Here is a 26,767-nt window from a genome sequence, read left to right as displayed (position 1 = left end):
TACAAAGGTATTTTATAAAGCATTATAAAATAAATGAATATTTTAGGCATACTTGAGGTACATGTAATCTTTATTCTTTCGGCGTTTCATTGAAATGGGTTACAGCAGTGTCTTGCATGCAGTTTATTTGTACACTACAAGCATTATGCATATGAATGATGGGAGATGTTAAATTCTATGTAATCAAAACATTCTTTCATTATGCATAAAGTATAGTGTAAGTATTGAAAGTTTTACTTACATGCAAAATATACCTACATGAATGGATTTATACTTTTATAACATGGAACAACAGATGTAGTTGTGACACAGTTTCGGGTGGATGTCACAGGAAGAACTGACAAAAGTAACACAACTAACTGCCACTATGAAATGTAAACAGAAGTAGGAAACACATGAGATGTGTGATGCCATGTCCTTGAGACCATCATTCAAAATATTCGGAGCCATCTTTCATCCAATTTAGATATTTATCATGATAAAGAATGAGAGGCAAACTGTGCAAAAACAGTTCACAAAGCACACAGAAACATAAAAGATCAGCTAACCTTATTTTTCGGTCACAATTTCCAAATAAAAATATACAGTAAAAGTTAGAATAAAACAGCTCACACAGCATAAGCATATAATATCACCAGTAATCAAACATGGGGCTTGTTAAGAAGAATTACCATCCATATAACAGTTTTTATAGACATATAATTTTTCACCTCACAGCTCCTGCTGGATGTAAATTCCTATCTGCCTGAATACAACAGAACATGGAGAATATGTCTGGTTTCATATCACGGGTAATAAATAATAATGCTCCATAAATTCTCTAATTTCATAATCATTATGGAGTACACACTGAGATTCATCATCGAAAAACGACTGAGAAAGCAAACAGACGAAATGAAGACAAGGCAGACACATGGAGGAGTCAGAAATGCTAAGTGTTGTCGATGTCCGAAAAATAGACAATATTAAAGATGATCTTCTCCGAGATCAGACTGACAGAGGTTTCTGGTTGAGTGAGGTAACTTATAGCAGGGTCAGTTAAAGTGTACAAACAACAGAGGCTCTTTCTTCAGTTTCCAGCTTTGAAAGACAAACCCTCAGTGGAGGATTCTCTTGTTTAGCCCAGTTTCATGATAAAATTTGTACATAATTAGCAATATCATAAATGGTAGCTACATACATAGCACATAGCAGGCTGAGATGAAGAATGTGAATTATTTTGATGATTCAACAAAATGTGAATGTGCAAAGTGTTTCTGCCAAGTGTCACTGCTCTGATACTCAAACTTACTTGACGTACTGAGCTGGATTTGTTTGGACTTTAAGCTATTTGGGTCATCTTTCCGTAGTGTGTAAATAAAAAAAAACAGCCATGCCATGACTGTATACTTTGCATCATGACACATGATGGACAGGGAGGGAGCCTGATGAAAATAGTACACTCTAGCATGCATAATCATGGAGAAACATTCATGCAGGTCTACATGTTTTTTGTTAACTGCAGCAACTCTGACACTGTCTCTTGGATTTGTCAAGTATCCTAAGTGCTATCACTTAGCATGACTAGCCTTTAAAGCAATGCTGCTCGTTGTAAAGACTACCCCTGAAGGAACAACCCTTTTTGAAGAGTAAAAAAAAGTGTATAAAAAGTCAATCAACCAAACTATGAATTCTTAAAGTAATAACATTAAAACTGTTTTTTCTGGTTGAAAAATAATTCAGTAAAGTAATACAACAATGAGTGATATAACAATAATTCAAGACACTGGATAGCAGAACTAGCTGCAATAGAAGTTAAACCATTAACTAATGTGTCTTTCAGAACACTTTGAGAAATGTTGCCAATTATCACAAACAGTCAAAAGTCATCCTGGCTCCTGAACACAGCCAAAATAGTCCCACTACAGCTTGACTGAGCAACCTCTCTATTTAGGCACCAACCCTCAGACTCAAGTAAGCATGGCCAGTTTGGCATAGATATCCGTACTAAGGAAGAGAGTCCAGTGGATGTCTTAGTCACTATCGAAGGTTGTAAACATTTTGTCATTGTCAAGACTCATTTATATATCTTGCTCCCTGACATCTTTGCCCACAACCTCCTTTTCACTTTTGTCTTTTTCATATTTGTTTTTTCCATTTGTTGTCACACTGTTACATGATGGTTGAGAGGCAGTTGAGGGTGCTAGTTCATTTTTATTGGCGCTTTTTTTGAGGTCGTCTGTGACAGCAACCTCTTTGTCAATGAGCGTTTCATCCTTTTGAATATCATCCCTGGCTGTGGGCTTACTGGCAGCATGATTCTTTGCATAGTGTCTATATGCTCTCTGGATGACAACGGCTGACAAGTCCTCCTGTTTACGGCGGAGAGTGGTAGTGATGGGTTCGTAGGACACTTTGGAAGGATTGGAAGCCATGAAGCGCTCCTCCATCTGCCCCCTTAGGATGTCCATCTCCCCATCCTCACCTAGAACACGTTTTGTAAATGCAAACAGGATGTCCAGGCAGTGAATGCGTTCTCCACTCACCATGGGTAGATCCATGGAGATCAGTTCGAGCTTGTTAGGCTTAGCTATGCGTAACGGTGACTCCAAAGCATCTGCAAATTCTGACAGCTTATTGTACTCCATGAACTGTGTTGCATGAGGATCAAACCTTTCCCAGACCTCATAAAACATTTCAAAATCATCCTCACTTAGTGGGTCCGCACTCTCCTCAGTGGCCACACTGAAGTTTTCCAGGATGACTGCAATGTACATATTCACCACAATTAGGAAACAGATGATGATATAGCTCACAAAGAAGGCAATTCCAACAGACGGATTTCCACAGTCTCCTATAACATAACTGCCAGGATGCTCAAGTTTAGCATTACACTCATCTTCTTTTTTGTTGAGAATGGGAGCTAGTAGGCCATCCCACCCTGCCGAGGTGGTGATCTGGAACAAACAGATCATGCTGTTGCCGAATGTCTCAAAATTGAAAAGGTCATCTATGCCTGATTCCTTCTTCACATAAGCAAAGTTTGACATGCCAAAGATGGCATAGATAAACATCACCAAGAAGAGCAGGAGACCAATGTTGAACAAGGCAGGCAGTGACATCATCAAGGCAAACAAGAGTGTGCGGATTCCTTTGGCACTTTTAATAAGTCGGAGGACGCGGCCAATCCGAGCCAATCGGATGACTCTGAACAAGGTTGGTGAAACAAAATACCTCTCGATCAGGTCTGAGAGAAACATGCCTAAGGAGAGAAAGCAGAACACATTAAAGGATATCGAGTGCATACAAAATGTGCACACTGAGAGAATGAACAAACATGCATATAGATATCTGGCAAGTGAACAGAGGCGAGTCATACCAGCGATCGACAGAATGACTATGATGAAATCGAATATATTCCAGCCATTTGTGAAATAGTATTGGCGAAGCGAGATCATCTTCAACAGACACTCTCCAGTGAACATGCAGATGAATACTACATTGATCACGTAGAGAATTTTGTTCTTGTCTTTTGACTGGTCAGCAGTTTCTACCATCATGGTTACCATATTAAGCCATATTAGAACCATTATTACAATATCAAAAGCTTGTTTTGTGGTGAAGTCAAAGATGTATCCTTGAATCTTGTTCTGAAACAGACACAAGGCAGAGAAACAAGAATTCATTTTAGGTGCTATGAAATTATGATGGATTAGTAATGCAGATTAGATGAGGTCATGAATAAAGTTACATACTGACGGTCTAGGAATAGGTTTTTGTGGTTTCTTTGACCCCAGCTTTTTCATGGCATTGTAGTATTTCTTCTGTTCTTCAGTCATGAAGATGTCTTGGCCTCCTAAGTAAAGAGGGGATGTGAGGCATGTTAAATCACAGCAAAAGTGATGAGGAGACACTGCAGCAAGAGAACCTGAAAGTAGTGCTTTTCAAATTGCATCTCCATCAGAATACCGAGGTAACAAATACAAAATTTTGTTTCAAAAGTAGATTTGATACTTATCTTTTTCTTTTGCTGATTGAAGTTGTCTATGATGACACCGATAAAGAGATTGAGTGTGAAGAAGGCTCCGAATATGATGAAAACAACAAAATACGCGTACATCTTCAGGTTGATCTCATACTCAGGTTGTTCTTGTGGCTATAATAGTGACAGAGAGAGATAATAGTGTTTTGAAGTTAAGATTTGAGATGTAAGATTTCTGGCAATTACTTATTTACATCAGAGCCAAATAAAGTCATGTTGTTGTAATAAATATATAATAATAATAATGATACTTATAGCGCTAATAAATGCAACTTCAATCTGATTTCATACTGCACCTATCCCTAAGGTGCAGTGCAGTCTGGCGCCTGCAACTCTTCATCTACCAGCTCGCTGCAGTTACTACTTCTTGTTCCACTACTCCCTCTCAAAAATTAAAAATGATCCATTTGTTTTGGGGAGAGTTCCTTGTGCCATAGCAATACATTAATACAGTTTTGACACAGAGTTAAAAACAAATGAAACTAAATAAAATAATATATTAAAAAAAATGTTAAATGTTGATGTTTTGTGCGTTTCAATTTTGCACGGACAAAGTATCGGAAATGCTCTGTTGCTCATGAACACTAATGAAGGCGTCGGCAGGTTTAAGTTGCCCTCTGCTGTAGAAGACTGAAAGGCAACACACCTCTGTGTTTTATCTTGTCATATAACAACACACAAAAATCTTTGATTTGTTTTTATTAAGGCATTTTAAATCTACTGTATACTGTATTTTATATACTCAACACAACTACTACTGAAAAAATGACTACCATAAATAGTATTAAAGATGTAACTTGTAACATAACTTAAAATATTGTGATATTAGAGGAACAAAGAGACAACAACAGGATGAGCTATATATGAAAATGGGATTACCTTGCTTTGAGAGTCCACAGCATGATACATGATGTCCAACCAGCCCTTGAAAGTAGCCTGTACAGAAATAGACAATATCAACAAAAATTATTCCACTGGGCCTTTGATTGTTCCATCTTTGACAATTTTCCACTAACACTAACAAATAACATATCAACAAGTTTGAAATTGCACACATCGTAAAAATTATCTAACACTGCTGATTCAATTACTTACCACTTGCAGCAGCGCCAGGTAACCCACTCCAACATTGTCAAAGTTGATTTTGACATTCTTCCAGCGAGTTTCGTTGCCAAAGGCATCACATTCTGTCTTGTTTTTCACCTCTGATGGAAGGAAACGCCTGTCTGTGGTACTGTTGACACAATAGTTGTACTTCCCAGCAAATAAGTTGACTCCCATGATGCTGAAGATGAGCCAGAATATGAGACATACCAACAGCACATTGAAGATGGAAGGAATGGCTCCCAGCAGCGCATTGACAACCACCTGCACACCAACACACAAACAAAACCCATTTGTATGAAAGGCAGAGACCTCAGAGTACACAACTGATACACAACACTCTGGTAATGGTGAGAATAGGAAAACACAAGAGTGAATGTTTCAGTGCCAACAGAGAGATCAGTGAGAGCCCACCACAGATATGACTAAAACCAAAGCTCCAACACAATGACGACTGCAGGGTAAAGATGGGGAAAAAAATTAGGAGAGGAGGCAGGAGATCAATCAAATAAAGAATACTACATATCTAAAAGTGGTTTTATTGGGTAACATCAAAATTTTAGGAAAACATTGAAACAAAACACCTTGTAGAGGCAGGAGGATGCCACAAAATTTGCTTACTGTAAACAGAAACATAAATAAAGCATGAAGAAATCATGTTAAAGAACCCAGCAAACAATATCCAAGACGGTGAAATTGGAATAGAAACGAATGTAGCGTTGCAGACGCACATGAGAAGCTGTTCATGCAAATGAGGGAATTCACCGGCTTCCACGTGAGGAAAGACCATCATCATCATAACAGTGCTGTAGATCTAGACCACCACAATATGAAAGCAACTAATCAATATGTTACATTGATTTCAGCAGCTGTTGACCTTGTTACATAAGTTATGAACTCCTGTTTAGACCATGCTTGCATAGCACAGCAAAATATTGTAATGCTATGAAAAGTAACAGAAGTTCTATTTTACTTTTGTTACAACAGACATGGTGCCAAACTGAGAGGTTGGACACACAACGACCAAGTTTTTCACTGACGCAAAGGCCCAGATACCTACATAAAAGAGTTTGAGAGCCCTAACTGGTGAGAACAGGGAAACTCGAAATAGACAGGCACTTAACTCCCGCTAAATTTCCTGTCTTAGCCATATTTATCATACTATACTTGCCTCCTTTTTTCCTATTTCCCGATCCCCCTGCTCACCTGTTTTTCCCTTTCCGATCTCTGGAACTTCCCCGCCCACCTGCGCACCTGTTCCTCATTTCCCTCATATGGTCCCCAGTATTTATACCAGCCGATTGTCTGCTAATGTCTGTGTGTGTGCGTGCGTGTGTGTGTGTTTCTCAATGTGCCGCTCACACAGTGGACACCTGCTCTCTGTGTGTAATTACCTGTTGTCTGTACCTACCTGCCTGCTCGACAATCTGTCTGTCTGTAAACCCAGTTCTCATCATTTAATCTATCAAAGTTCCTTCACTGCATCTGCCTGCCTGTGTGTCTGCCTGGCTCCTCCCTGCCGGTGCGCCTACCACCGGTCGTGACAATAAAACTGCAACTTATTGTTTTTACACTTTTGTTTTTGAACGGATTAAGCAACTGAAATATAACATGTTCACTATCAAGTTTTGGAGATGCTTGCGGGCGGATTTGTTTAATCTTTAGACAGAACCAGGCTAGCTGTTTTACCCTTATACTTAACTAAGCCATCTGCTGGCCCAATAGCTTTATATTTAACCGACATATATGTCAGTAGCATCAATCTTCTCATCTAACTCTTGTCAAGAACGCAAATAAGCACATTCCCAAAAATGTCAAACTATTCCTTAATTCCTATTCCATAATTTAAAAGAAACGTTATTATTTAAATACTTAAATCAACCTCCGGGGACAAACAACAGCTGGAGGAAGAGGATTAGGAAAAGAGAGGAATGCTTCAGTTACATGCAACAAATCTTTGGGGTATCTGCTGTTCTGCCTCTGCAGAGTGAGACTGCAGAGTTACTGTGCTCTGTACCGGTGGAGTGAGCCGGCGTCAGACAGTGCCCCATGACTCAGAGTGGGTGGAGAAATCCAATGACCCTTACCCTCATGCCCTCGAACCGTGACAATGCTCTCAGGGGCCTCAAAGCTCGCAGGGTTCTCAGAGACTTGATGGCACCGAGGTCAGAGCATCCCATGGCGTTGGCTACCATACTGACCAGTGAGACCTGGATCACATGCACACACACACACACACACACACACACACACACACACACACACACACACACACACACACACACACACGTCAAAAGTGAGTATAAATTCTTTATACTTTAAAAAGAGCTTTGTCAGATACTACAACATGGATTCTATTACCTAAAAAAAACCCTCCTGAGAAGTAAGAATTGTGTGAGAGCAAGTGTGTATCTATGTGAGTGAATGTCTTTCAACCTACATCAACAATGAGGAAGTCCAGCCAGCACCAGGCATTTGTGAAGTACTTGGCAAATCCGTACGCCACCCACTTCAATAACATCTCCAGAATGAAGATGTAAGTGAAGATTTTATCTGCAAACTCCAACACCGTTTTAATGGTCTTCCTCTTCTCAATGTAGATGTCTTCGAAAGCCTGGATGTGAATGAAAATGACGAGTAATAAACTGTGAATCTGAATACAAATGTCAGTGATGCCAAAAATGCCCAGAAAGAAGTTGTTGCTGTTAATGTTGTAGAAAGATTTGGGTAGTAACCAGTAAATTCTTGACATCCAGAATCTATTGTTTATAATAGAAAGGTCACTCTTATTCAAAATCTTGACCTTAAATTGCACAGAATGAGACATTTTCCACATTTGCACCAAAACACAGCAGTGAGAAAAGTTTATTAAAGGTGAGACTGCACTTCCTCGATAACATTAAATGAAGTACAGTAGTCTGAGAATCTACTGTATCATGAGAGATGCCAGATACAATATGTAAACACCTGACAGTAGCTGTGTCACTTCTCGCAGGGGACTCACCAGTGCTCCACTGCTGAGCAAGATCATGAAGATGATGAAGCTCTCAAACCAGTTGTGCTCCACTATTCGGTAACAGGTCTTTCGTAGCGTCCACCACACCTTCCACCAGCCCACGTCCACATTTACCTGACAAAACTGGAACTTTTGCACGCAGCCTGAGACAGAGAAAAAGAAGAAATAACGATTTAGACGCATAATACGCAGTATCAGATTAACACCGAGGCTGTAATAGCAAGCTCAGTGGTGGCAGCGACTGTAGCAGTATTCACCGTCAGGAAAGCAGGCATCAGGATCCATAGCTTCTTCTAGTTCAAAGTCTGTAGACTCTCCTCCCTCCCCAAGTGCTGCATCTTCCACTGTGCTGCCCTCAGAGGAGCTGTCCTGCCCATCGTCATCGACAATCTGCGGAGGAAGCCGAGCAAAACTATTCTCAGATGAGCAAATATAACAGAGCCATGGCAAATGTAAGGGGCTGACATGCTAAGAACCCGTCTGTCCACACACTTCATGCGCTCCATATCCCTCCACAATGAAGTTATTTATATAATAATAGTCAAAACATGCCAAGACACTTGCACAAGACATGTGAAATCGGTATGTTTTGACAGATGCCTGCTGCCTGTCTTGTTGTTTAAGGCTGTCGGTAAGAAGGACTTCACAGGAATCATTGACATGCATCCAGTTTGACACTGAATCAAATGTATGATGACTAAAATAAAGAACATGCATCAATCGGTATTTGCTGTTAAGAGATGTAACAAATCTTATGATTAAATATCGACAGGAAAATACGTGCATGTTTTCTTTCTGCAGAACAAACATTAGGACACCCTCATTAGCTTGACGGCAGAAGAGCAGCCAAGTGCTCATAAACACAGAAGGCAATAAGGAGTCTACATTAGACTCATCAACTCCAATTCATTGCAGGGGAGGAGAACTGACTCTAACAGACATGCTATTACCCCAAAGGCAAAGGTGACACTGAATCACTATCATTTTACATTTTCTAAATCATACAGTTGCTGTTATTTATTTAGATACAACATACTGGTCTGTCTTTTTAACTGATAAATGTTTTTTAGCCAGTTAGAGACTCACAACATAGACACAGTACTTCCTCTTTGCAGCCATTACTATGAAATATATCTTTAAAAAATCACTGGAGATTTGAAGCCAAACAGTGTTGTACAGTAGCCACATGGTCTCTCCTTTAGCCTGTTGTTGTATGGCTTTCTACAGGGTGTGTCTCCTAATAGCTGGTAGATGAGAACAGCTTGAATGCCTTCCTGGAGAATGCAGGAGCACTGGGCTGTCCTGGGACCAGCTAATGCAGTGCAGGGAATGATGTAAGCATGTTACTGCAATATACTGTGAGCACTTAAGTCAATGTGTTTGTGTTGCCACTCCATCCACCCTTTCTCTGTCAGAGGTGCTTCATGGTAAATTTGAGCAAAATCAAGAAAAAACTGTGGAAATATAATATTTTGTTAAATGTTGTTTTGAATTGATGAAAATCATCACAGATGACCAATGTGTTGACATCATCCCATTATGAGTGTTATTTTTAAATCATATTTATCCTTGTTGGGAAATGCATCATTGTAGCTAAATAGATTTGATGTCACGCAGCAAAACCCCTTAAAAGCTTGTTCTAGGTTTAAACTAAAATTTAACTAAATTAGGAAAGACTTTAATGTGATTCCGTATTAGAAAATTTTGCAAAGAAAAGATTTTCATCGATGTTTAAGACAATAAAAATATTCCAGCATCAAAAAAACAAAAACAAACTTGGCATCAGAGGGTGAATGACATGAGGCTAAAAGCAGATGAGCGACCTGCTTAAGAGGTTACTGAATGGTTAATATGGTAAATGAGGCAGGCAATCTTTGACGTGAGTGTAACATACTGTTTGGTAAAATGTTCTTACAAGTCTCCTTAAACTTTGAGAGCATCTGTAAAGCAGCAGCAAGCAAGCAGTCACGTAACATTGCTTACAGATCTTCAATAAAACACTGCCTGTAGGCAAATTATTTAAAGCAGGGACAACAAAAATAGATAAAATAAATAAACAAGTAAATTACTAACAATAACATAACAACAATTATACATAGACAGTCAGTGTATTTCTTTCTTCTTCTTTTACACTGTGAGCTTTTCTCTAATACAAAGCAAACATCATTCAGCTCCCCAGCACTCAGACTTAAATGGCACATAATGTAATCTGCACAATAGTATTTTCCTATCTATATGGCCTCTCCTCAGTAAAGCGTCATAGTATATGGGATCTTTAAGGAAAATGTCACTGCAGACTCATACCTTGTTGCAATGGCTAAGTGCTTAAAAGCGAATACTGTGATGCCACATCCAACTTCCCTCAACAACAAACATGTTCGCCAAGAACCACAACCAACATCACACATCGTAAAACATTAGTCTGCTTGTGATACGGCTGATGAGACTTGGTTTCAAAGGAGCATTATCTCTAACAGTAAAGGCAACTTGACCAGTCAGACCAGATCCACAAGAGCATCCTTACCACATGGCATCCTGGTAGATCAGATGAGGCACTGCTGAAGTCCTCTGTGTTGAGGTTTTCAAAGTCAGACTCTCCCACAGCAATAGGAACTGTGACAGTCAGACTAGGATTGTTGATGAAAGACATAATAGAGTCATCACTCTTGCTGCTGACTATGTACTTGTCTCCATTTTTGTCCACTCCGATCACATCCCCGTTGCCATTCTTAGGAAAGTCTTTGATGGTATGGTTGGGGACACCATTCGGTCCTAAAGGTTTGTGGAGCTCATCTAGAGATTTTTCATCACCCTTCCCTTTCTTCTTATTCCTGAGACAGACGCTGTTACAGCTGCTTCGAAGCAGGGACTTGGCGAAGGCGATGCCTTTTTGAATCCGTCCAATGGCAATCTGCAAATTGTTCGTCTCACTGTCGTCCTCTGTCGCTGCCAGGTTGTCGGCACTGAATGAGCTCAGCAGCAGGGCCAGGAACAGGTTCAGCACCTAGCGGATAATGACATTACTTAGTGTTAAGACTGCGTTATCTTTTAGCTACTGTACCTCATGATAAGAACAAAACAGGTAGCTACAGAACTGCACTGTGGATGGTTATTCTTAACATCAATCATCTAAATCTAAAAGAGTGTGATGAGTTGGACTCATGAACTGACAATAAGAGATGATAATGTACCACAAGGTTTCCAATAACCATGACCATCATGTAGAGAATGATGCACTTGGCTGTCCCAGCCACCTCCATACAGTCCCACATGGTTTCTATCCACTCTCCACAAAGCACTCGGAACACAATGAGGAATGAATGGAAGAAGTCACTCATGTGCCATCGGGGCAGAGTGCAGTCGGCAGAGATTTTACACACACAGTCCTTGTAGCTTTTTCCAAACAGTTGCATGCCCACCACAGCAAAGATGAAGACGATAATAGCCAGTACTAGGGTCAGGTTGCCCAAAGCCCCCACTGAATTACCAATTATTTTGATCAGTGTGTTAAGAGTGGGCCATGATTTAGCCAACTTGAATACTCTCAGCTGTAAAAAGAAAAGAAAAGCAAGTCATTTCACATGTTTCTACACTCAACATGCCCCTGAACATTTTGGCAATGACACACTTACATATAGACTCACCAATCTGAACGATCTCAGAACAGACATGCCAACCACGTTTTCCAAACAAAGCTCAATCAAGCTTAAACTAACGATGATTCCATCAAAAATATTCCACCCTTCCTGAAAGTAATAGTATGGGTCCAATGCAATGATCTTGAGGACCATTTCAGCAGTGAAGATGCCAGTGAATACCTTTATAAAAAAAAAAAAAAAAAATTTTTATAAAAAAAAAAAAAAATTTTTATAAAAAAAAAAAAAAAAAACAGAAATACAGACCATTAATAAACATGATACCTTCTTTGGAAATTTTTTCAGTACGCTACATTCTACAGTCCATTCACCTGATTGCCCACAGCCAGCATCCCGTTAAAAAAAGGGGTCATTGGATAATGCTCCATGGCCATAAACAATGTATTGAGCACAATGCAGATGGTGATGGTTAGGTCCACGAATGGGTCCATCACAATTAGTTTGACCACCTTCTTGATCTTTATCCATGCTGGACAACATTCCCAGATGAGGAAGGTGTGGGCAAAATCGTACCAGCAAGGAGGACACTTCTGCCTTGACTCTTCAAGCTCTGAAAGACAGGTTGAAAAAAAATAAATATTCTTGTTTTTATACAAGTAACATTTATCTTTTCAACATCATTATTAAATATAGTATCCTATCTTGATTAAAGTTCTCAAATCTCATCTCAAATCATCATCACCTTTAATCAAGATAGGATACCCATGCCATGATGCAGAATACCTACCCTCCATTGTGCTGGTAATCACACTAGCTATACTATGAGCTCTCTGTCTGGCCTCTGGGCCATCAAGGAAGTCCATAAACTCCTGGTTTGTACCTCCACCAGCCTGTCTGTACTCTGTGTCAGTGGTGTCAGCCTGGAGATAGAGATGATTGTTATGGATACAACCCAGAAAATAACACAACACATTACACATTGGATGTACAGTATCTACAAATGTGACAAACAGTGTAAAGCTGCAAAAATAAAATTGAATTGTAGATTAGAAAGCTGCATATTTCTATAGCAGGTTCACTCACAATAATGTGATAACTTCGCACAATAACGGCACCCTGGTCAGATGGTCAGCAGTTATTCTTACCAGTCATAGTTGATCGGGAAAATAAAGTATAATGTTTTTGTTGTTTTTTTTAAAAAAAATGTAATGGCTAAATTCACATTACAATGATCAAATTATTGATGTTGGAGCTTCTCTGGATGCACCACTACAAAGAGTGTTCAAAACAGCCCCTGCTTGCAATTGCATCAGCACACAACAATAATGTAACTTTGACAAAACAATTAAACAAGTAAACACATCAAACTGTTGACTGCATACCCTACTGGAATTAATAGAGACCCATGTCTGCCTGGCACAAAGATATCGATTTTAACCCTCCTCCATGGTTTGGAAAATGATCAGTAATAATGTCAAGTATCACTTATGTGATTTGTAGTTAACAGACTGAAATATACACAGTGTGAGTCAGGCAGGAAAAAGACAAAGAGAAAAGAACCAAGGCTATAGGACCATCTGGACTGGACAACCCTTTCTTACATTGTCTCCGGTGGAGGCCATATCTACTGTCACTTTAGGCAGAAGGAGCCCCACAGGTGACGATGGGATAGAATTCCCACCCACCAGAGACACAACCCCATTGCAGTCTACAGAGCTGTGCATGATCCCATTGGGTGGAAGCAGGAGATGTGGCAAGAAGCTGCACTGGCTCATACTGCTGCTGCGTCGATCAAACCTCCGGGGAAGAAATAAAGAACCCCTCCGACTCAGGTTGTCCTCAAAAATACTGTTCTCATCATCAGCAAAGTCAGTCTCTGACCCCGCGTCCTGTGCTTGGCTTCGGAAACTGAAAACGCTGCTCCTGCTGTTCCGTCTGGATGAGAACAGGGGTCCACGAAAACTCAGAAAGGACTGGGAAAGAAAGATATTCTTCAGTGGATACATGATACATGCTGACCGTGGAGAAGAAAGAACGGCGATGACAATGACTGACTCTGCAAATATATACATATATATATATATATATATATATAAAAAAGCGATTTCTGCGGTGAGGTGAAGAAAAGAACTACAAGATGATGATGATGATAATGATGATGATGATGGTCATAATGATGTCGGTGAGCATTGTGAGGAAACTGCAAAATTAAAAATACATACTGGTGATGACTGAGAATGGTAAAGATGATGATCATGATGATGATGATCATCATAATGATGATAAGCGTTGCAGGAATGAAAATTGTGAAATTAAAAATGCATCCTGATGGTGATTGATAATGACAAGAATATAAGAAGTTGATGAGGACAAAGAAGAGGAGGAAGATGATGATTACGATGATGATGATGATGGCAATGAATATACCGATTATGATGATGAAAAGAAAAAATTTGTCACTGTGATAGCAGTCAAAAGAAACATTGCATTAAGCTTAATTGCATGACATGAAAGCAATCCCACAATTTGTTAGCAACTCAAGAAGGATGAGGAAAATTAGCCAAACACATGGTGAATAATGGAACACAGTACAGTACTGAATTCTGATTTCACACACAAATCATCGTAACGAACCTGATGTGCAGTCGAGCATTTCATGTCATAGTTGAGCAGGTTTGCTTCCACGGTGAAGCGGCAGCGAGCTTTCTTTATACTGTCCTGTGAGTTGGATTTAGGAAACTTCTCACCAGCCCCTTTGCCTTCCTCTTCCTTTTTTTTTTTTCGCCTGTTGCGTCTCTCTTTGGCACTTTTTGAGCTGAGCTTGGAGGCGTCAGATGAGCTCTCAGCGCCGCCGGCTTTGTCACTGACCTCCCCACCTTCAGTAGCAGCCGCAGTTGCTGCTGCCTGAAAGAGGAAAGAGAAGCCGATGGGGGTAAATGTTTCGTTTTTTTCTGACCCTGTGTTGGAGATGTGTTCAACTGCGTAGCTGTGTGCACGCAGAAGTTCAATTAAAGGTTAAGAGCACTTTGGCATAATGAGAACCAAATATATTCAAGATAATAAACACAACATCGGACACACTGAAGTTTACATTATTATACCAGTATCTTGTGTGTGATGGGTCTTTTGTAAAAACCCATTAGGAAAAACTGGGATCATACAGGATTCTGATATCTATCTGATCTCTGAACAGGTGTGTGTCTGACTGATGTAGCAAGCCAGAAAATTTCAAATGAGCAGCAAAGGCTTTTGTAGCCAGGAAGAAAGGTATATGGATTTTTTTCTTTTGGCAATAAAATAGCTTTAGGGGTTGGTAGCTCCCATAAGTCTGTAAGTTAAGCTGATTTATAACTATGTACTGCAATGGAAGTAAGGTAGCAAAATTTTAAGAAATATGATTATACTGCAAAAGAGAAAATGTCAACCACAGAGGACACTGTTGAAATCCTATAAAAGGACGCATACTATATATCTTGTAGGTAGCTGAAAGGCAACTACATTTGTCAGGAAAAACACTGACTGAAGTTGTCTTTTCTTAGTCTGTAAAATGTGCTGAAAAGAGCATAAGCTATCTAATATCTGGTGCTGTAGAACAAGATTGGTAATGAGATTTTGTGGTGTGAAACAATGACACATATGGAGGTGGATTGCCGTGTACCTGAGCATCCTCTTGCTGCCTTTTCAGCTGCTCCAGCATGATCTGAAACTCCTCCTCCTTCTCCTTCGCCTCCTTAATGGTGGCCTGGCTCTGCTCCTCATAGGCCATAGCTACTACAGCCAAGATCAGGTTGACCAGGTAGAAGGAACCAAGGAATATCACTAGTACAAAAAACACCATGTAGGGCTTCCCAGCTGCCCGCAACGTCTGAAAGGCACAGAAACAATGTTCTGGTCTGAGAACTGACGCAGATTATTTGTAATCAGCAATGCTAAGTTGTTTCAATATATACTTATTTGATAGACTTAATATAGTAATATAGTAATATTTTTTTCTTTTATCTGACCATTTTTTCCTGTCTTATTTCCGCATTGCTTTTATTTTCTTTTTTTTTAGTGTTGTATTCTACAAACCGAGTATATGATTGTTATTATGATGTACATCATGATTGTGGCTGTGGCTCAGGTCACATGATTGCCTCTGTCCCTCCACTTGTTTATCTGTGGGCAGTGTATTTTGAAAAAAAAAAAGAAAACAGGTTGAACAGTCACACTAGCTCACTCGCACTATCAAGATAATTTTGCAGATTAAGTTTGCAATACTTGCCACACTCACCCATTCACTCACACATTCACACACAGATGGAACAGCCATCAGGGGCAAGGTTGGGTTCAGTATCTTGCCCAAGGATACCTCGACACACAGACTGAAGGAGCCAGGGATCGAACCACCGATCTTCTAATTAGTGCATGACCCACTCTACCTCCTGAGCCACAGCCGCCCGAAACATGAAACATGAAATTTAATAAACTAATCAATATAAGATTAAAACCACTTTGTGATTTGTTGTTGTGCCACCCATGAGGCCAATGTGTCTAATGAGTTTGCTGTGTCGATTCATACTCCATGCCACTGTCACCCTTATGTCAAACTACTGTCTCGTTTACCCGGTACAATACTAACTGTAAATATATAGCGAGATAATTGAATCAGGATGTAAGAATTAATGCACAGTGAACTGTTATCATGTCGTTGCTGTGCTTGTTATACACCTACTGTTGTTTTCTTAGATACTGGCACAGAAGAGAGCTTGCCGATAGTCCCAAACAGGTAATGCTACCCAATTACACAGAGTGCTGAAAAGATTTGCTCATGGGAGCTTTGTTTGCTTTACTTGCTGATGTTATAAAGTTAAGCAGTGGCCTATTCATTGGACATCTATTTGCCTTTTTAGGGCCATTCACATTGTGTTTGCCTGAGTCATAATGGGACTCATCTTTGTTCCTTTTGGCCAAGATGCACCTGCACTTCATTCAGAGGTCTGTTTGAACAGGATGTTCAAAATATTCCCTTTAATACCAATATTGTAACGTGAGAAGTAACACAACCAGCACTGCCTGTTAATGTATTCTGGAAAAGCAGACAGTACAAATACAGCACCCTGAAGCATGCGTGAGGTCAAACACTTCATGAGGCTGCCACCAAACACGCTCTTAAAGGATCACAGAGCAACCAAAATAAAAAATAAAAAAATAGACTAAATGAATTAATTTGGCAATTTAACAAAGCAGTTAAAATACCAGGGCTTGATATTTCCATGAGCATTTCAGTGTAAGCCTTGTTACACAGGTTCCTCACTGTCACTCCTTTAAACTGACTTAAATTGACTGACAAAATGCATAAAACTAGAAAATGCATCACTCCTGCTCACTATGTACTCAGTCCACTAACAGCTCTGTATGGCTACCATTAAACAGGGGGTGTGCATCTCTCCACTAAATTTAAAATGGTTGTATTAATGTCATTAAAAAAACAAAACATTACCTGTTATTGAGGTTGCATTGAGGTTGCATTCAAAACTTCCCCAGATTACACACTTGGGTCATAAACGCTTCTCATTCTTTCTTTCTACATGCTGCCACTTTATCACATTATATGTAGATAACAAAATTTTCATTTTTATGTGTTTGACACCTTCCTCAATCTTTTTAATATCCAGCAACAACCTTTTGAAAACAGAGTATCTGATTTCATCCTTCCTGGTACGGCCAATTCTAGTAAGAAACCGGATAAACTGAATCTGACAAAAAAACAAACTTTCTTTTTGCTAATTGCTAATAGCAATTGATATTCTTGCATCATCAAAAAAGTGTATAAAATTGTTAATACGTGTTTTTATAGCTAATTGCCTACCTGTTGGTAAAGTTTCTCCCAGTAATCCTGTGTCATCAGTCGAAACAGAGAAAGGAAGGCCCAACCAAATGAGTCAAAGCTGGTGTAATCATAGTCTGGATTCCTTCCCACTCTCATGCATGTGTACCCCTCCGGACACTGCCTGCAACAAACAGAGAGTCTGTGAAGATCTGACGGAGTCATACCTCTGCCTACTCACACTGTACAGGTGCATCATACAAGCATTATATTCACTCTATATTGTACCCAGTCCTCTAACAGTCAAGGACTAAACTTACCCAGCCTCACTGCCATTTCCACAAAGCAATGGATCTAGTTTTCCTGGAATAAAATAATAATTACCTGGTGGGAAGAGAAGGAAAATCAGAGTTTTGTTATCTGGTGGTTTGTTATCTGTGCCTCAGCATAGTTAAGAATATAGCCATTCCTAATCACATAACTTTTTTCCAAGCAGGATCAACTTGTGACCAACTCAAAGCAGAACAGAGGAAAATTAATCAAATACTCACTCTCATTGAGCGAGTACTCAGTCCAGTTTTCCTGTAATGTTTTGTTTGTTGGCCACAGTAGACACTTTTGCTTTAAATGGCCCATAAACAACTGTAACCCTATGAGGGCAAAGACGCTTAAGCAGAAGACGGTGAGGATCATCACATCGGAAAGCTTCTTCACTGACTGGAACAACGCACCGACAATGGTCTTCAGGCCTGCCAAATAAAGCACCACTTATTACCCTACGTAGCCATTTAGAAGATATTGCTAACACACAGTAGCCTGCGCATGTGCATTCATTCTTTCATTTTTTTCCCCAACTATCATCTACAGAACAAGCCATGATGAGGAGTCATAATTATGGTATGTTTTAACAGCAAACACTAGAAATACTTGGAAAAAGTTACTTTCGCCACCACCTTCTAATAACATATTGTTCTCAATTTTTGACAACATGGAGGCTGTTTATTAAAGCTCAATGTAGCCATCAGACAGAGGAAAGTAGCACAGGAAATTAGGATCATGCATGTCTGTGATGATGCACATGCAACAATTAATGGGAGACACCCTCACCACAGATTACATGACATTATGCCTTCATTAACCACAAGCGAAGATGAGCAAATGGCATTCAAGAATAGTCCACTCAGAGACATCAGTGCAAAAAGACTAAGAGCAGGTTGTTCAAAAGACATAAGCAAATGGCACAGATCTCACAGAGTAACTATGCAAACTACTACTTCCCTGAAGAAGTAGGAGGGATTTTACTGGTTAAGATTCCTGATTTCCTGATTTTCCTGAGTCAAAGAAAATGATCCACTGAAGACCAGAAGACACTCCCATTTCAACTACCTCTCACCTGGGATGCCCAAGATTGTTTTTAGGATTATGGATCCTCAGATTGCTCAAACAACTCTGTGACATATCTGTGATTAGGAGGTGGACAGGTGAGGGTGGGGGGTAGCAGAGCATCCTGCATGCATGTCATAACGGTGGCTAGAGGAGAGGTAACTGAAGGAAGACGGGAGGTTGAAGTGCAGCGTGCAAGAGGCAAACTTCCATGCACTTGCTCCTACTGCTTACCTGGGATAACTGAAATAGCTTTGAAAGCTCTCAGCACTCTGAATGTGCGAAGAGCTGAAAGATTGCCTAGGTTTACAAACTCTGTTACATACCTGCAGGGAAACTTAAAATTACAATGGCATATTGACTCAGAAAACAATACATGTAACAAAGATTGGAGTCAATAATCCTACTGTGGATAGATAAACTATATGATTACATTTTAGTGCATACACAATCAGGTGAAGCAACTGAGTGAACTGAGGCATGCACATTGGTGAAGGTAAAATGATAATGAGACCACTGTGGTGAGAATTAAGATATGCACCTGGCCCCATGTGATACAAGCTTAAAGGAAAAGACTGGTGATATGCTATATTAATAATTAAAATGAAAACCAACAATAAATTGCCTGATATAGCTTATTCCTTTGTGCCGTAGACCTCCACTGTTGTCTACATCTGTGGAGTGATTTGTTCCTTTATTACCAAGAATACACACACTGTAGTTTATTTTGAGTCAATCCCACATTGAGTACACCTCCCTGCTGCTGTAGATACTCATGATAACTCCAAATCCAAAACTATAAATTTAAGAGCCGTTTATTAGATTATATTATTATAAGATTTACATCTCTAGTAGAAACCAAACAGCTTTTGGCTGCATGCCACTGACAGTGTAGGGAAACATGAAGATATTGAAAGATGTTTTATAGAAATATTAGTTTAGAATTTGTTGGCTGTTAGGAATATACAGACTAACACCAGCCTTATCCCTTTAGACAAAAAAATGTAAATAATGATGTTACTTTTGCTTCCACAAGTGAAACCAGTAACTTGTTGGTTGCCAGCTTGTGCACCTTGAACACAAGGTTTACTATGACTACTTTGAAGAAAAGATTTAACAACTGTTAATAGACTTAAAAGTACTTACGCCATAACAATGACACAGAAATCCAGCCAGTTCCAGGGATCTCTTAGAAATGTGAACTTTCCTATACAGAACCCTCGAGCTAAAATTTTAACAAGGGATTCAAAGGTATATATTGCAGTGAATGTATACCTGTTGGAAAACAAATGTAACTGTTACTCTACATGGCATCTACACTATTTGTGTGATATATTTGTGATGCAGTACGTACATGTGATTCAATGTGCAATTCATGGAGAACTTACTCTACATTCTTTGTCCAATCAGGCGGTCTGGTCAGTGTCATAAATACACAGTTGGTGAGGATGGTGCACATGATCACCACACTGAACAATTTGCAAGCAGTTGTCAAGGAAGTAATTTAGTTTACGGTGGACTTAGCTCCTTTTTGTATCATTTATCTTTTCTCAAACAAAGTAACAATGGAAACAATGCAATCTTGGCTTACGTTGACAAACAGTGATCAGGAATGGGATAAAAACCACAGATTTAGTGTGGGCTCAACATAAACATCATTAAAAGAGTTATTTGTAAAGTTTGCCATTGCTTCATAGACAATGTTAGCATTAACAGCTGTTTAATTACCAGTCTAGAAGAAAGGTTGGAGTTCAACATCAAACTTCATTCCTTTACTCCCCAACAGCTGTCTCCAGTGGTGGACAATGCCAGTGTTGACTCTTGTTTTGCTTCTATTTCTATGGCTTCTTTTCCTCTTCTGAACACTTTCCGATACCGAGTCACTGCACTGTCCAAGCTGCCCTTAAGAAGTAGTGCTGCTCAGAGGGTGTATATTGACTTCTTGTATTGTAAACACAACAATGGATGGATGGATGAAGCTCTTGGTGAGACTGGTAAGTAAACAGCTGTTAGTTCTTGCGTTGGCTATGTAGCAATAGCAAAACTTACAAATAGATCCTTTAATGCTTATCAGATTAAGATCTTATTGAAAGGATATGAGTGTACCAAAATCCAAATTGATATTCTTCTAAGAGGGTTGAAGGGGCTCAGGAGGTACAAGGCAGGAGCGGCATTGAAGCGGAAGATGACCTTTCTTTTGTTTAATACTATGAAAGTCTGAGAGGAAAAAGAGATATATGTATAAAATACTCTTATTTATATAAGAATGACTTCTTGTGGTTTTCAGCACACATTTCAGTGTACAAGTCACTAATAACATTTTGTATATTGCTGATCAGCCTCATATAATTCCTTTTAACTGAGCTTGTTTTCCTGTCATCTAAGATTGAAACCTCTGCCAGATGGCAACACTGTAATGATAACAGCTGTATGCAGGGCAAGATGAGAGAATCTTTCCTACAACCTCTTAGTATTAAACCACAAATAATGCCTAAGTATGAACGCAGTTAAGATACAATCAAATCAAATAATTCTATGAAACAGTAGTTCAATACTGTCTTGTCTTGTGATGACAGCCGAGCAAACTCTATTAGTGGATTAAAGATTTTTTTTTGTCAAAATCAAATAATGATGAGACATCATGTGTTCAAGGTTTCCAGCCAAGCTTCAGACTTAAATACGTACTTTCTGATTACAGTAGTAGGGGTCGAGATCTTCCAGCGGTGTCGACACCATGCCTTTAGGAATGTCCCCATACAGGAGAGGGAGTGAATTTCCTGCCTCCAGGTCACTGCTGGGCTTGAGCTTATTCTCATCATTGCGTTTTTTCTTCTCGCCCTTGGGTTTCTTGGCGTTCTCCTCAGCAATCCGTCCCTCAATGGTTTTGAGGGACTCACGACTAAAGCGGTGGAAGCTGTCTGGACCTGGTGGTGCAAGCAGCTGTGCCATCTTTTCATCCTGCAGCTTCACACTGAACTGCTAGCCTCCAGCATGAGAAAGGCCTGAGGGATCAGTACAGACAAGAAGCTCTGATTAGAGGTTAACAGCTGTTCGTTCCGACATGAAATATTATTCAATTGAAAAATGGTTAACCTCTGACTAATCCTCATAAGTTTTTGCGACAAATTCCCACAACAAACTACGTGAACTGCTTCAAATGGTGGAGAGGGAGGTGGGTGCGGCTCAGCTCTTTGGTCAGAGATCGTCATCTCAGGAAGTGGCAGGCTATAATGAGCCTAGAGATGGCTGTCATACACATAAATTCCTGCCAGCTGTGGTAAAATTAGATCTAATTATCTGCTCTTCTGTAGGTAAAATTAAGATTTGACATGACAATGATCAATTCCAGGTAAGATTCTCGCTCCTCTCCTCCCTCCCTCAAAATGAAAAGAGCCCCTCTTTTCCCTCAGAGACTGAGACAGAGCGGTGGGAGGAAAAGATCCATCCTACTAATAGGCCTGACTGGTATGATGTGTTAGCCAGACCTTTGCAGTATTAAATATGAATGCACTACAGACTGCACGGCATCTCTCTGGGTGCCCTGCCACTGAGAGCTTTTGCCTGATCTGAATGTAATAGTGTAATAGAATACTTCCACATGTTGTGCTGTGATGCAAGAAATCAATCACAAACACAATGATCAATCAACTGCCCTCAGCACTGAGTTGTACATGCTTGTGATGTAATTGTAACATAAACAGATGTCTAACTACTGGGGGAAAAGGCTCTGAGTTTGAATATATGTCCATCTACATTGTTTTCATATCTGCTAGAATATTTGGTTTACACTGAAACAAAGCAAAACATTGTGAAAACAACAGAGACAGTTGAGTTGAATAGAGACACAAAAGATGAAACACTACAGGTAGCTGCTGATTTTCAGTTGACTGTGGTATTGTACAAAATACTATCAAGTTTATGAAGACACCTCTCCAGTCAATTGCCTCTGTGTGTATCATTGGTTCCAACATCGCTGGACAGAAAGGGGACCTGCTGAGTTAGTCAAATGCAGTGCATAAGCCTTTGCAAGTACAAAGCGTTGGTTACAAATATTTGCACCTACTGTATTAGTCATCTTTCCTAAACATCACATCGTCACAATAGCGTGTCCAATGGTATGAGTATGTGTAAGGACTTAAGGCGAGCAAGACTTGATGAAAACTCCAAGAATTCAACTTGTTTAAAAAAAGCCAAAACTATTTGTTGCTGTCAGTGTCATTATGGACATTTGTTTGAGACCAGGGAGACTGCCCTGTCTTTAATACACACTTCAGATTCAATGTATCTGTGTCTGTGAGAGAATATTCCAACACAGCTCCAACACAAACACACGACTACAGCAATGAAAAATGCGATAACATCATATTTCACACAATAAAAGTCAACCATTTAGGACCAGAGTTCCACATGATCACATAAGTTACATTTCCCATAAAATACTGGTTAATGTTTTCTAATGAACTTACCGTATTTTATAGCTGAGTTTCAATTACAGGATACATTTTGCTGTCTTTGAATGGGTTTTAGTCAGTGATGGAGTATATTTCAAATATGCTCACTTTATGGGTGATGTTGTTCATGGTGCATCTACTCTGCTGTGCTGTGGCCTTTATGAGTGAAACACATGAACAGATGTGATAAGTGTATACACTGTCATAGTTTAAAGTAAAAAATGTCACCCTCTGTTCCAATGCACCATATATTGTTTGTATAATGTATGGTGCAGTACGTACTGAAGCCCATATGTTTCTCCTGCAATGATAAAGTGCCTCAGATGTGTGATGATTTTAAATGAAGGGTAAAAAACAACAGTTATGCCATATTACTGTAGCCTATAACTATTTATAGGACAACAATATAGTCTTGGTTGAAAGGAAGCAACAGTAAGACATACTTCTTAACTCTCTGATAACTTTCTGAAAACAAAATCAAACAAACCTCGATCTGATGTTCAGCCAACAAGGTCAACCTGCAGTGACTAACCTCTAAAGAGGTATGCATCATTCTGTCAATCCATTCCCAACTCACACACAACTTGAGATATGAACGGCCACTTTGAAGCTTCAGATAGGCCCACTTCAATTTATCTGCAACCTGTCGGTATCATGACCTTGTGGTGACTAACCTAAAATGGATACATTCGTTTCCACCAACTCTCACTGGAACAGAATGTCAACACATTGGTTTGGTATTTGCTGTTCACAATACATTTAACTGTGTCCTGCTGATGAGCTTTAAGTGATGACTGACCTTGACCTCAGGCCACCCAAGTCACCTGCAACTATATGAAACACTCACACAGCGTCAATGGAAAGCTCAGCTTGAATATTTCATTACTCATTTCAAAACTTTACAACTCCATTTAAGTGACCTCAAATTGCTTCTTGGTACTTAGATGACGGAAGAGATGTTTGTCTCTGATTGTAGCCCATTGCCTCAGGCTTCAAAATAAAATACACTGAGCCAACGCAAGGTAAAGCTGTTGTTGACAAAGGAGAAATACATTATTGATACATTGATAAAGCCAAATTTAATCTCAGTGGAAGCCACAATTCTACGGATATTAAATTAGAGCTGCAACGATTAGTCAATTAAGGGATCAACAGAAAATCAAGTGGTAACTATTTTGATAAGTGATTAATCATTTTGAGTAATTTTTATGAAAAAATGCCAAAATTCTCTGGTTCTGGATTTGTGACGGACATTCTTCACCATCTACTGACTTTTTACAGACGAAACTACCTGATTAATCAAGGACATAATCAACAGATTATTTGCCTAAATTAAATGCACTTGTTAATTTTGGTTTGGACATTACAGTTAAAGAGAAAGTTTATTGACATTTTGAATATCAGTATAGACTAATGCACACTACAGTATGTTTCTTGTAAACGGACTTCCCTCTGCTGTCAGACTTATATCCATTCTGAAATGAAATTCGTTATGGTGAGCTGGTTACAAACTGGCTGTGAAAAGATCCTTTTCTACTGCTGTCCCCCAAATCCCAAGTTCTTGTTCTGTGTCAACAGATCTAATATGAGGATCCATCCTGTCTGCAATAGTTAAATCAAGTAGGTGTCTTTCAAAGCTGCAGTCATCACATAAGCAAAGCCTCTCTTCACGGCCGGTATGGACGAGAGGAAGAATTGCAATGACCACTACCTTTTTCAATAGGCCTATACATAGGGGCTTGTGAGTATTGCCTAGTGTAAGATAGACTTGAAAATCTGTGAATATATCCTTTAATTCTACTGATTTACTTAACTTAACTTAATTTAAGTTTTAGTAGTTTTTAAGTTTAAGAGGTTGTTTTCTCTCTGATATACAGTACAGGTACAGACTACTGTGCAGTATACTATAGCTCAGTTTTTGTTCTGTTATGTCGACTTGCCCAGCAGGCCTACAAAACAATATGAATGATTTAAGTATATGGTTACTGGTTAGTAGGATGACATCCATTAATGAGTAGGATTGGAATAACATGTTCTTTCAAAGTTAAACATACCTGTATACACAATGATCACACCTCAGTATTTGTGGGCTCCTCTGGGACCAACACACTCACAGCTCTTAAGTGCTCACAACTAATGCCTGCTGCTGCCTCTTACAGACTACAGGATCAGGATTAGATCTTGCTCGTTCAGGGCGTTGGCTAAATAGCTGATGATACAGTCTTTTTTTTTATGTACAATCTGCTGGGCTATACTGTGTGTGTTTGTGTGTGTGTTTGTGTGTGTGTGTGTGTGTGTGTGTGTGTGTGTGTGTGTGTGTGTGTGTGTGTGTGTAGTCTGGATAGAAAGCAAACAGGGCAGGATGATCTCTAATTGACAGCAATCTAATAATGATGTTGACAATCATGCAAGCAGGAAGTCGTCTAAGATGGAGTGTGGGCTAATAATTGCTGCCATGCCCATTAACTCTTGTAATATATTGTAGCCCGTGATTTGCACTCTAGTCGCTGCCCATATGAACTGCAAAAGATCAATCACCTTTTTCCATACACATCCTCTAACACTGTTACAATCATAAAACATGACATTTAACAATATGATAAAATGTGATCCATAAAGACTACATCATATTAAGTGTGAAACCTCTCAGTTCTTTAAATATAGCACATTATAAGCCTATATATGTATTTTGATAGACAGATAGACAGACAGATAGATAGACAGATAGATAGATAGATAGACAGATAGATAGATAGATAGATAGATAGATAGATAGATAGATAGATAGATAGATAGATAGATAGAATCTGAATCAAAACTTTTCTCAGCTACAGACTTTAATACATCATTTGCAGAAATAAACCAACTTTTAATAATTTAATTAACAAATCATATTATTTTTGTTTGAGAAAAAGCTCACAGATACAACTTTAACAGAATCTGCTCCACTCACCATCAGTTTTCCATCCTCGACAGGTGAACAATACAGGGGGAAAAGTGTCGTGGCTTAACTTCAGTGCGGAGAAAAACGTTGTTTCAAATAAATCTGTTCGTCCGTTAACGACGTTTGACGCTTTGTCCCAGTGCACAACTGGTAATTTCCACGATTCCAACAGCAAAACCCTGAGCGAGAGAGAGAGAGAGAGAGAGAGAGAGAGTGCGAACGAGCGAGCGAGCGCGTGAGTTTCAACCGCCCCTCCGCGCGGCAGAGTCAGAGAAGTGTACTGCTGTGCTTCCGGATGTTCAAGGGGACCAAGTGAGTGCAGAGATGTTGTGGTGGACATTATCGTGCGTAATTGTCGGGATGTTTGCAATCTGGCATGTATCAGAAACTAAAAGCTAAAGCCACATAATCAGATTGAGTTCTGAAATTGTGTGTGTGTGTGT

General features: G+C 39.5%; 1 protein-coding gene across 1 annotated transcript; it reads right to left on the bottom strand.

Moving 5' to 3' along the window:
• On the bottom strand, positions 1-26,577 carry LOC111218197 (sodium channel protein type 2 subunit alpha-like). Its single transcript, XM_022740366.1, has 27 exons — positions 26,334-26,577; positions 21,615-21,931; positions 21,028-21,146; positions 20,318-20,407; positions 20,076-20,204; positions 19,164-19,255; positions 18,098-18,295; positions 17,867-17,930; positions 17,589-17,730; positions 15,396-15,602; positions 14,372-14,641; positions 13,339-13,710; positions 12,525-12,657; positions 12,109-12,347; positions 11,786-11,959; positions 11,333-11,689; positions 10,666-11,145; positions 8,399-8,531; positions 8,130-8,284; positions 7,566-7,739; positions 7,213-7,335; positions 5,117-5,389; positions 4,901-4,957; positions 3,994-4,135; positions 3,735-3,835; positions 3,359-3,629; positions 1-3,241 (listed from the first exon to the last, which is right to left on the bottom strand). The coding sequence occupies exons 2-27, from the start codon at positions 21,876-21,878 to the stop codon at positions 2,061-2,063; spliced, it is 5,940 nt and encodes a 1,979-aa protein (XP_022596087.1). The 5' UTR covers positions 21,879-21,931; positions 26,334-26,577; the 3' UTR covers positions 1-2,060.
• Between the last annotated feature and the right edge of the window lie 190 nt (positions 26,578-26,767).

This window comes from Seriola dumerili, unplaced genomic scaffold (assembly GCF_002260705.1).
Source record: "Seriola dumerili isolate Sdu_G_001 unplaced genomic scaffold, Sdu_1.0 BDQW01000052.1, whole genome shotgun sequence".
In the NCBI taxonomy this organism is placed as follows: domain Eukaryota; kingdom Metazoa; phylum Chordata; class Actinopteri; order Carangiformes; family Carangidae; genus Seriola; species Seriola dumerili.
The sequence above is the reverse complement of the archived record's forward strand: the minus strand, read 5'-3'. Positions and strand labels throughout refer to the sequence as shown.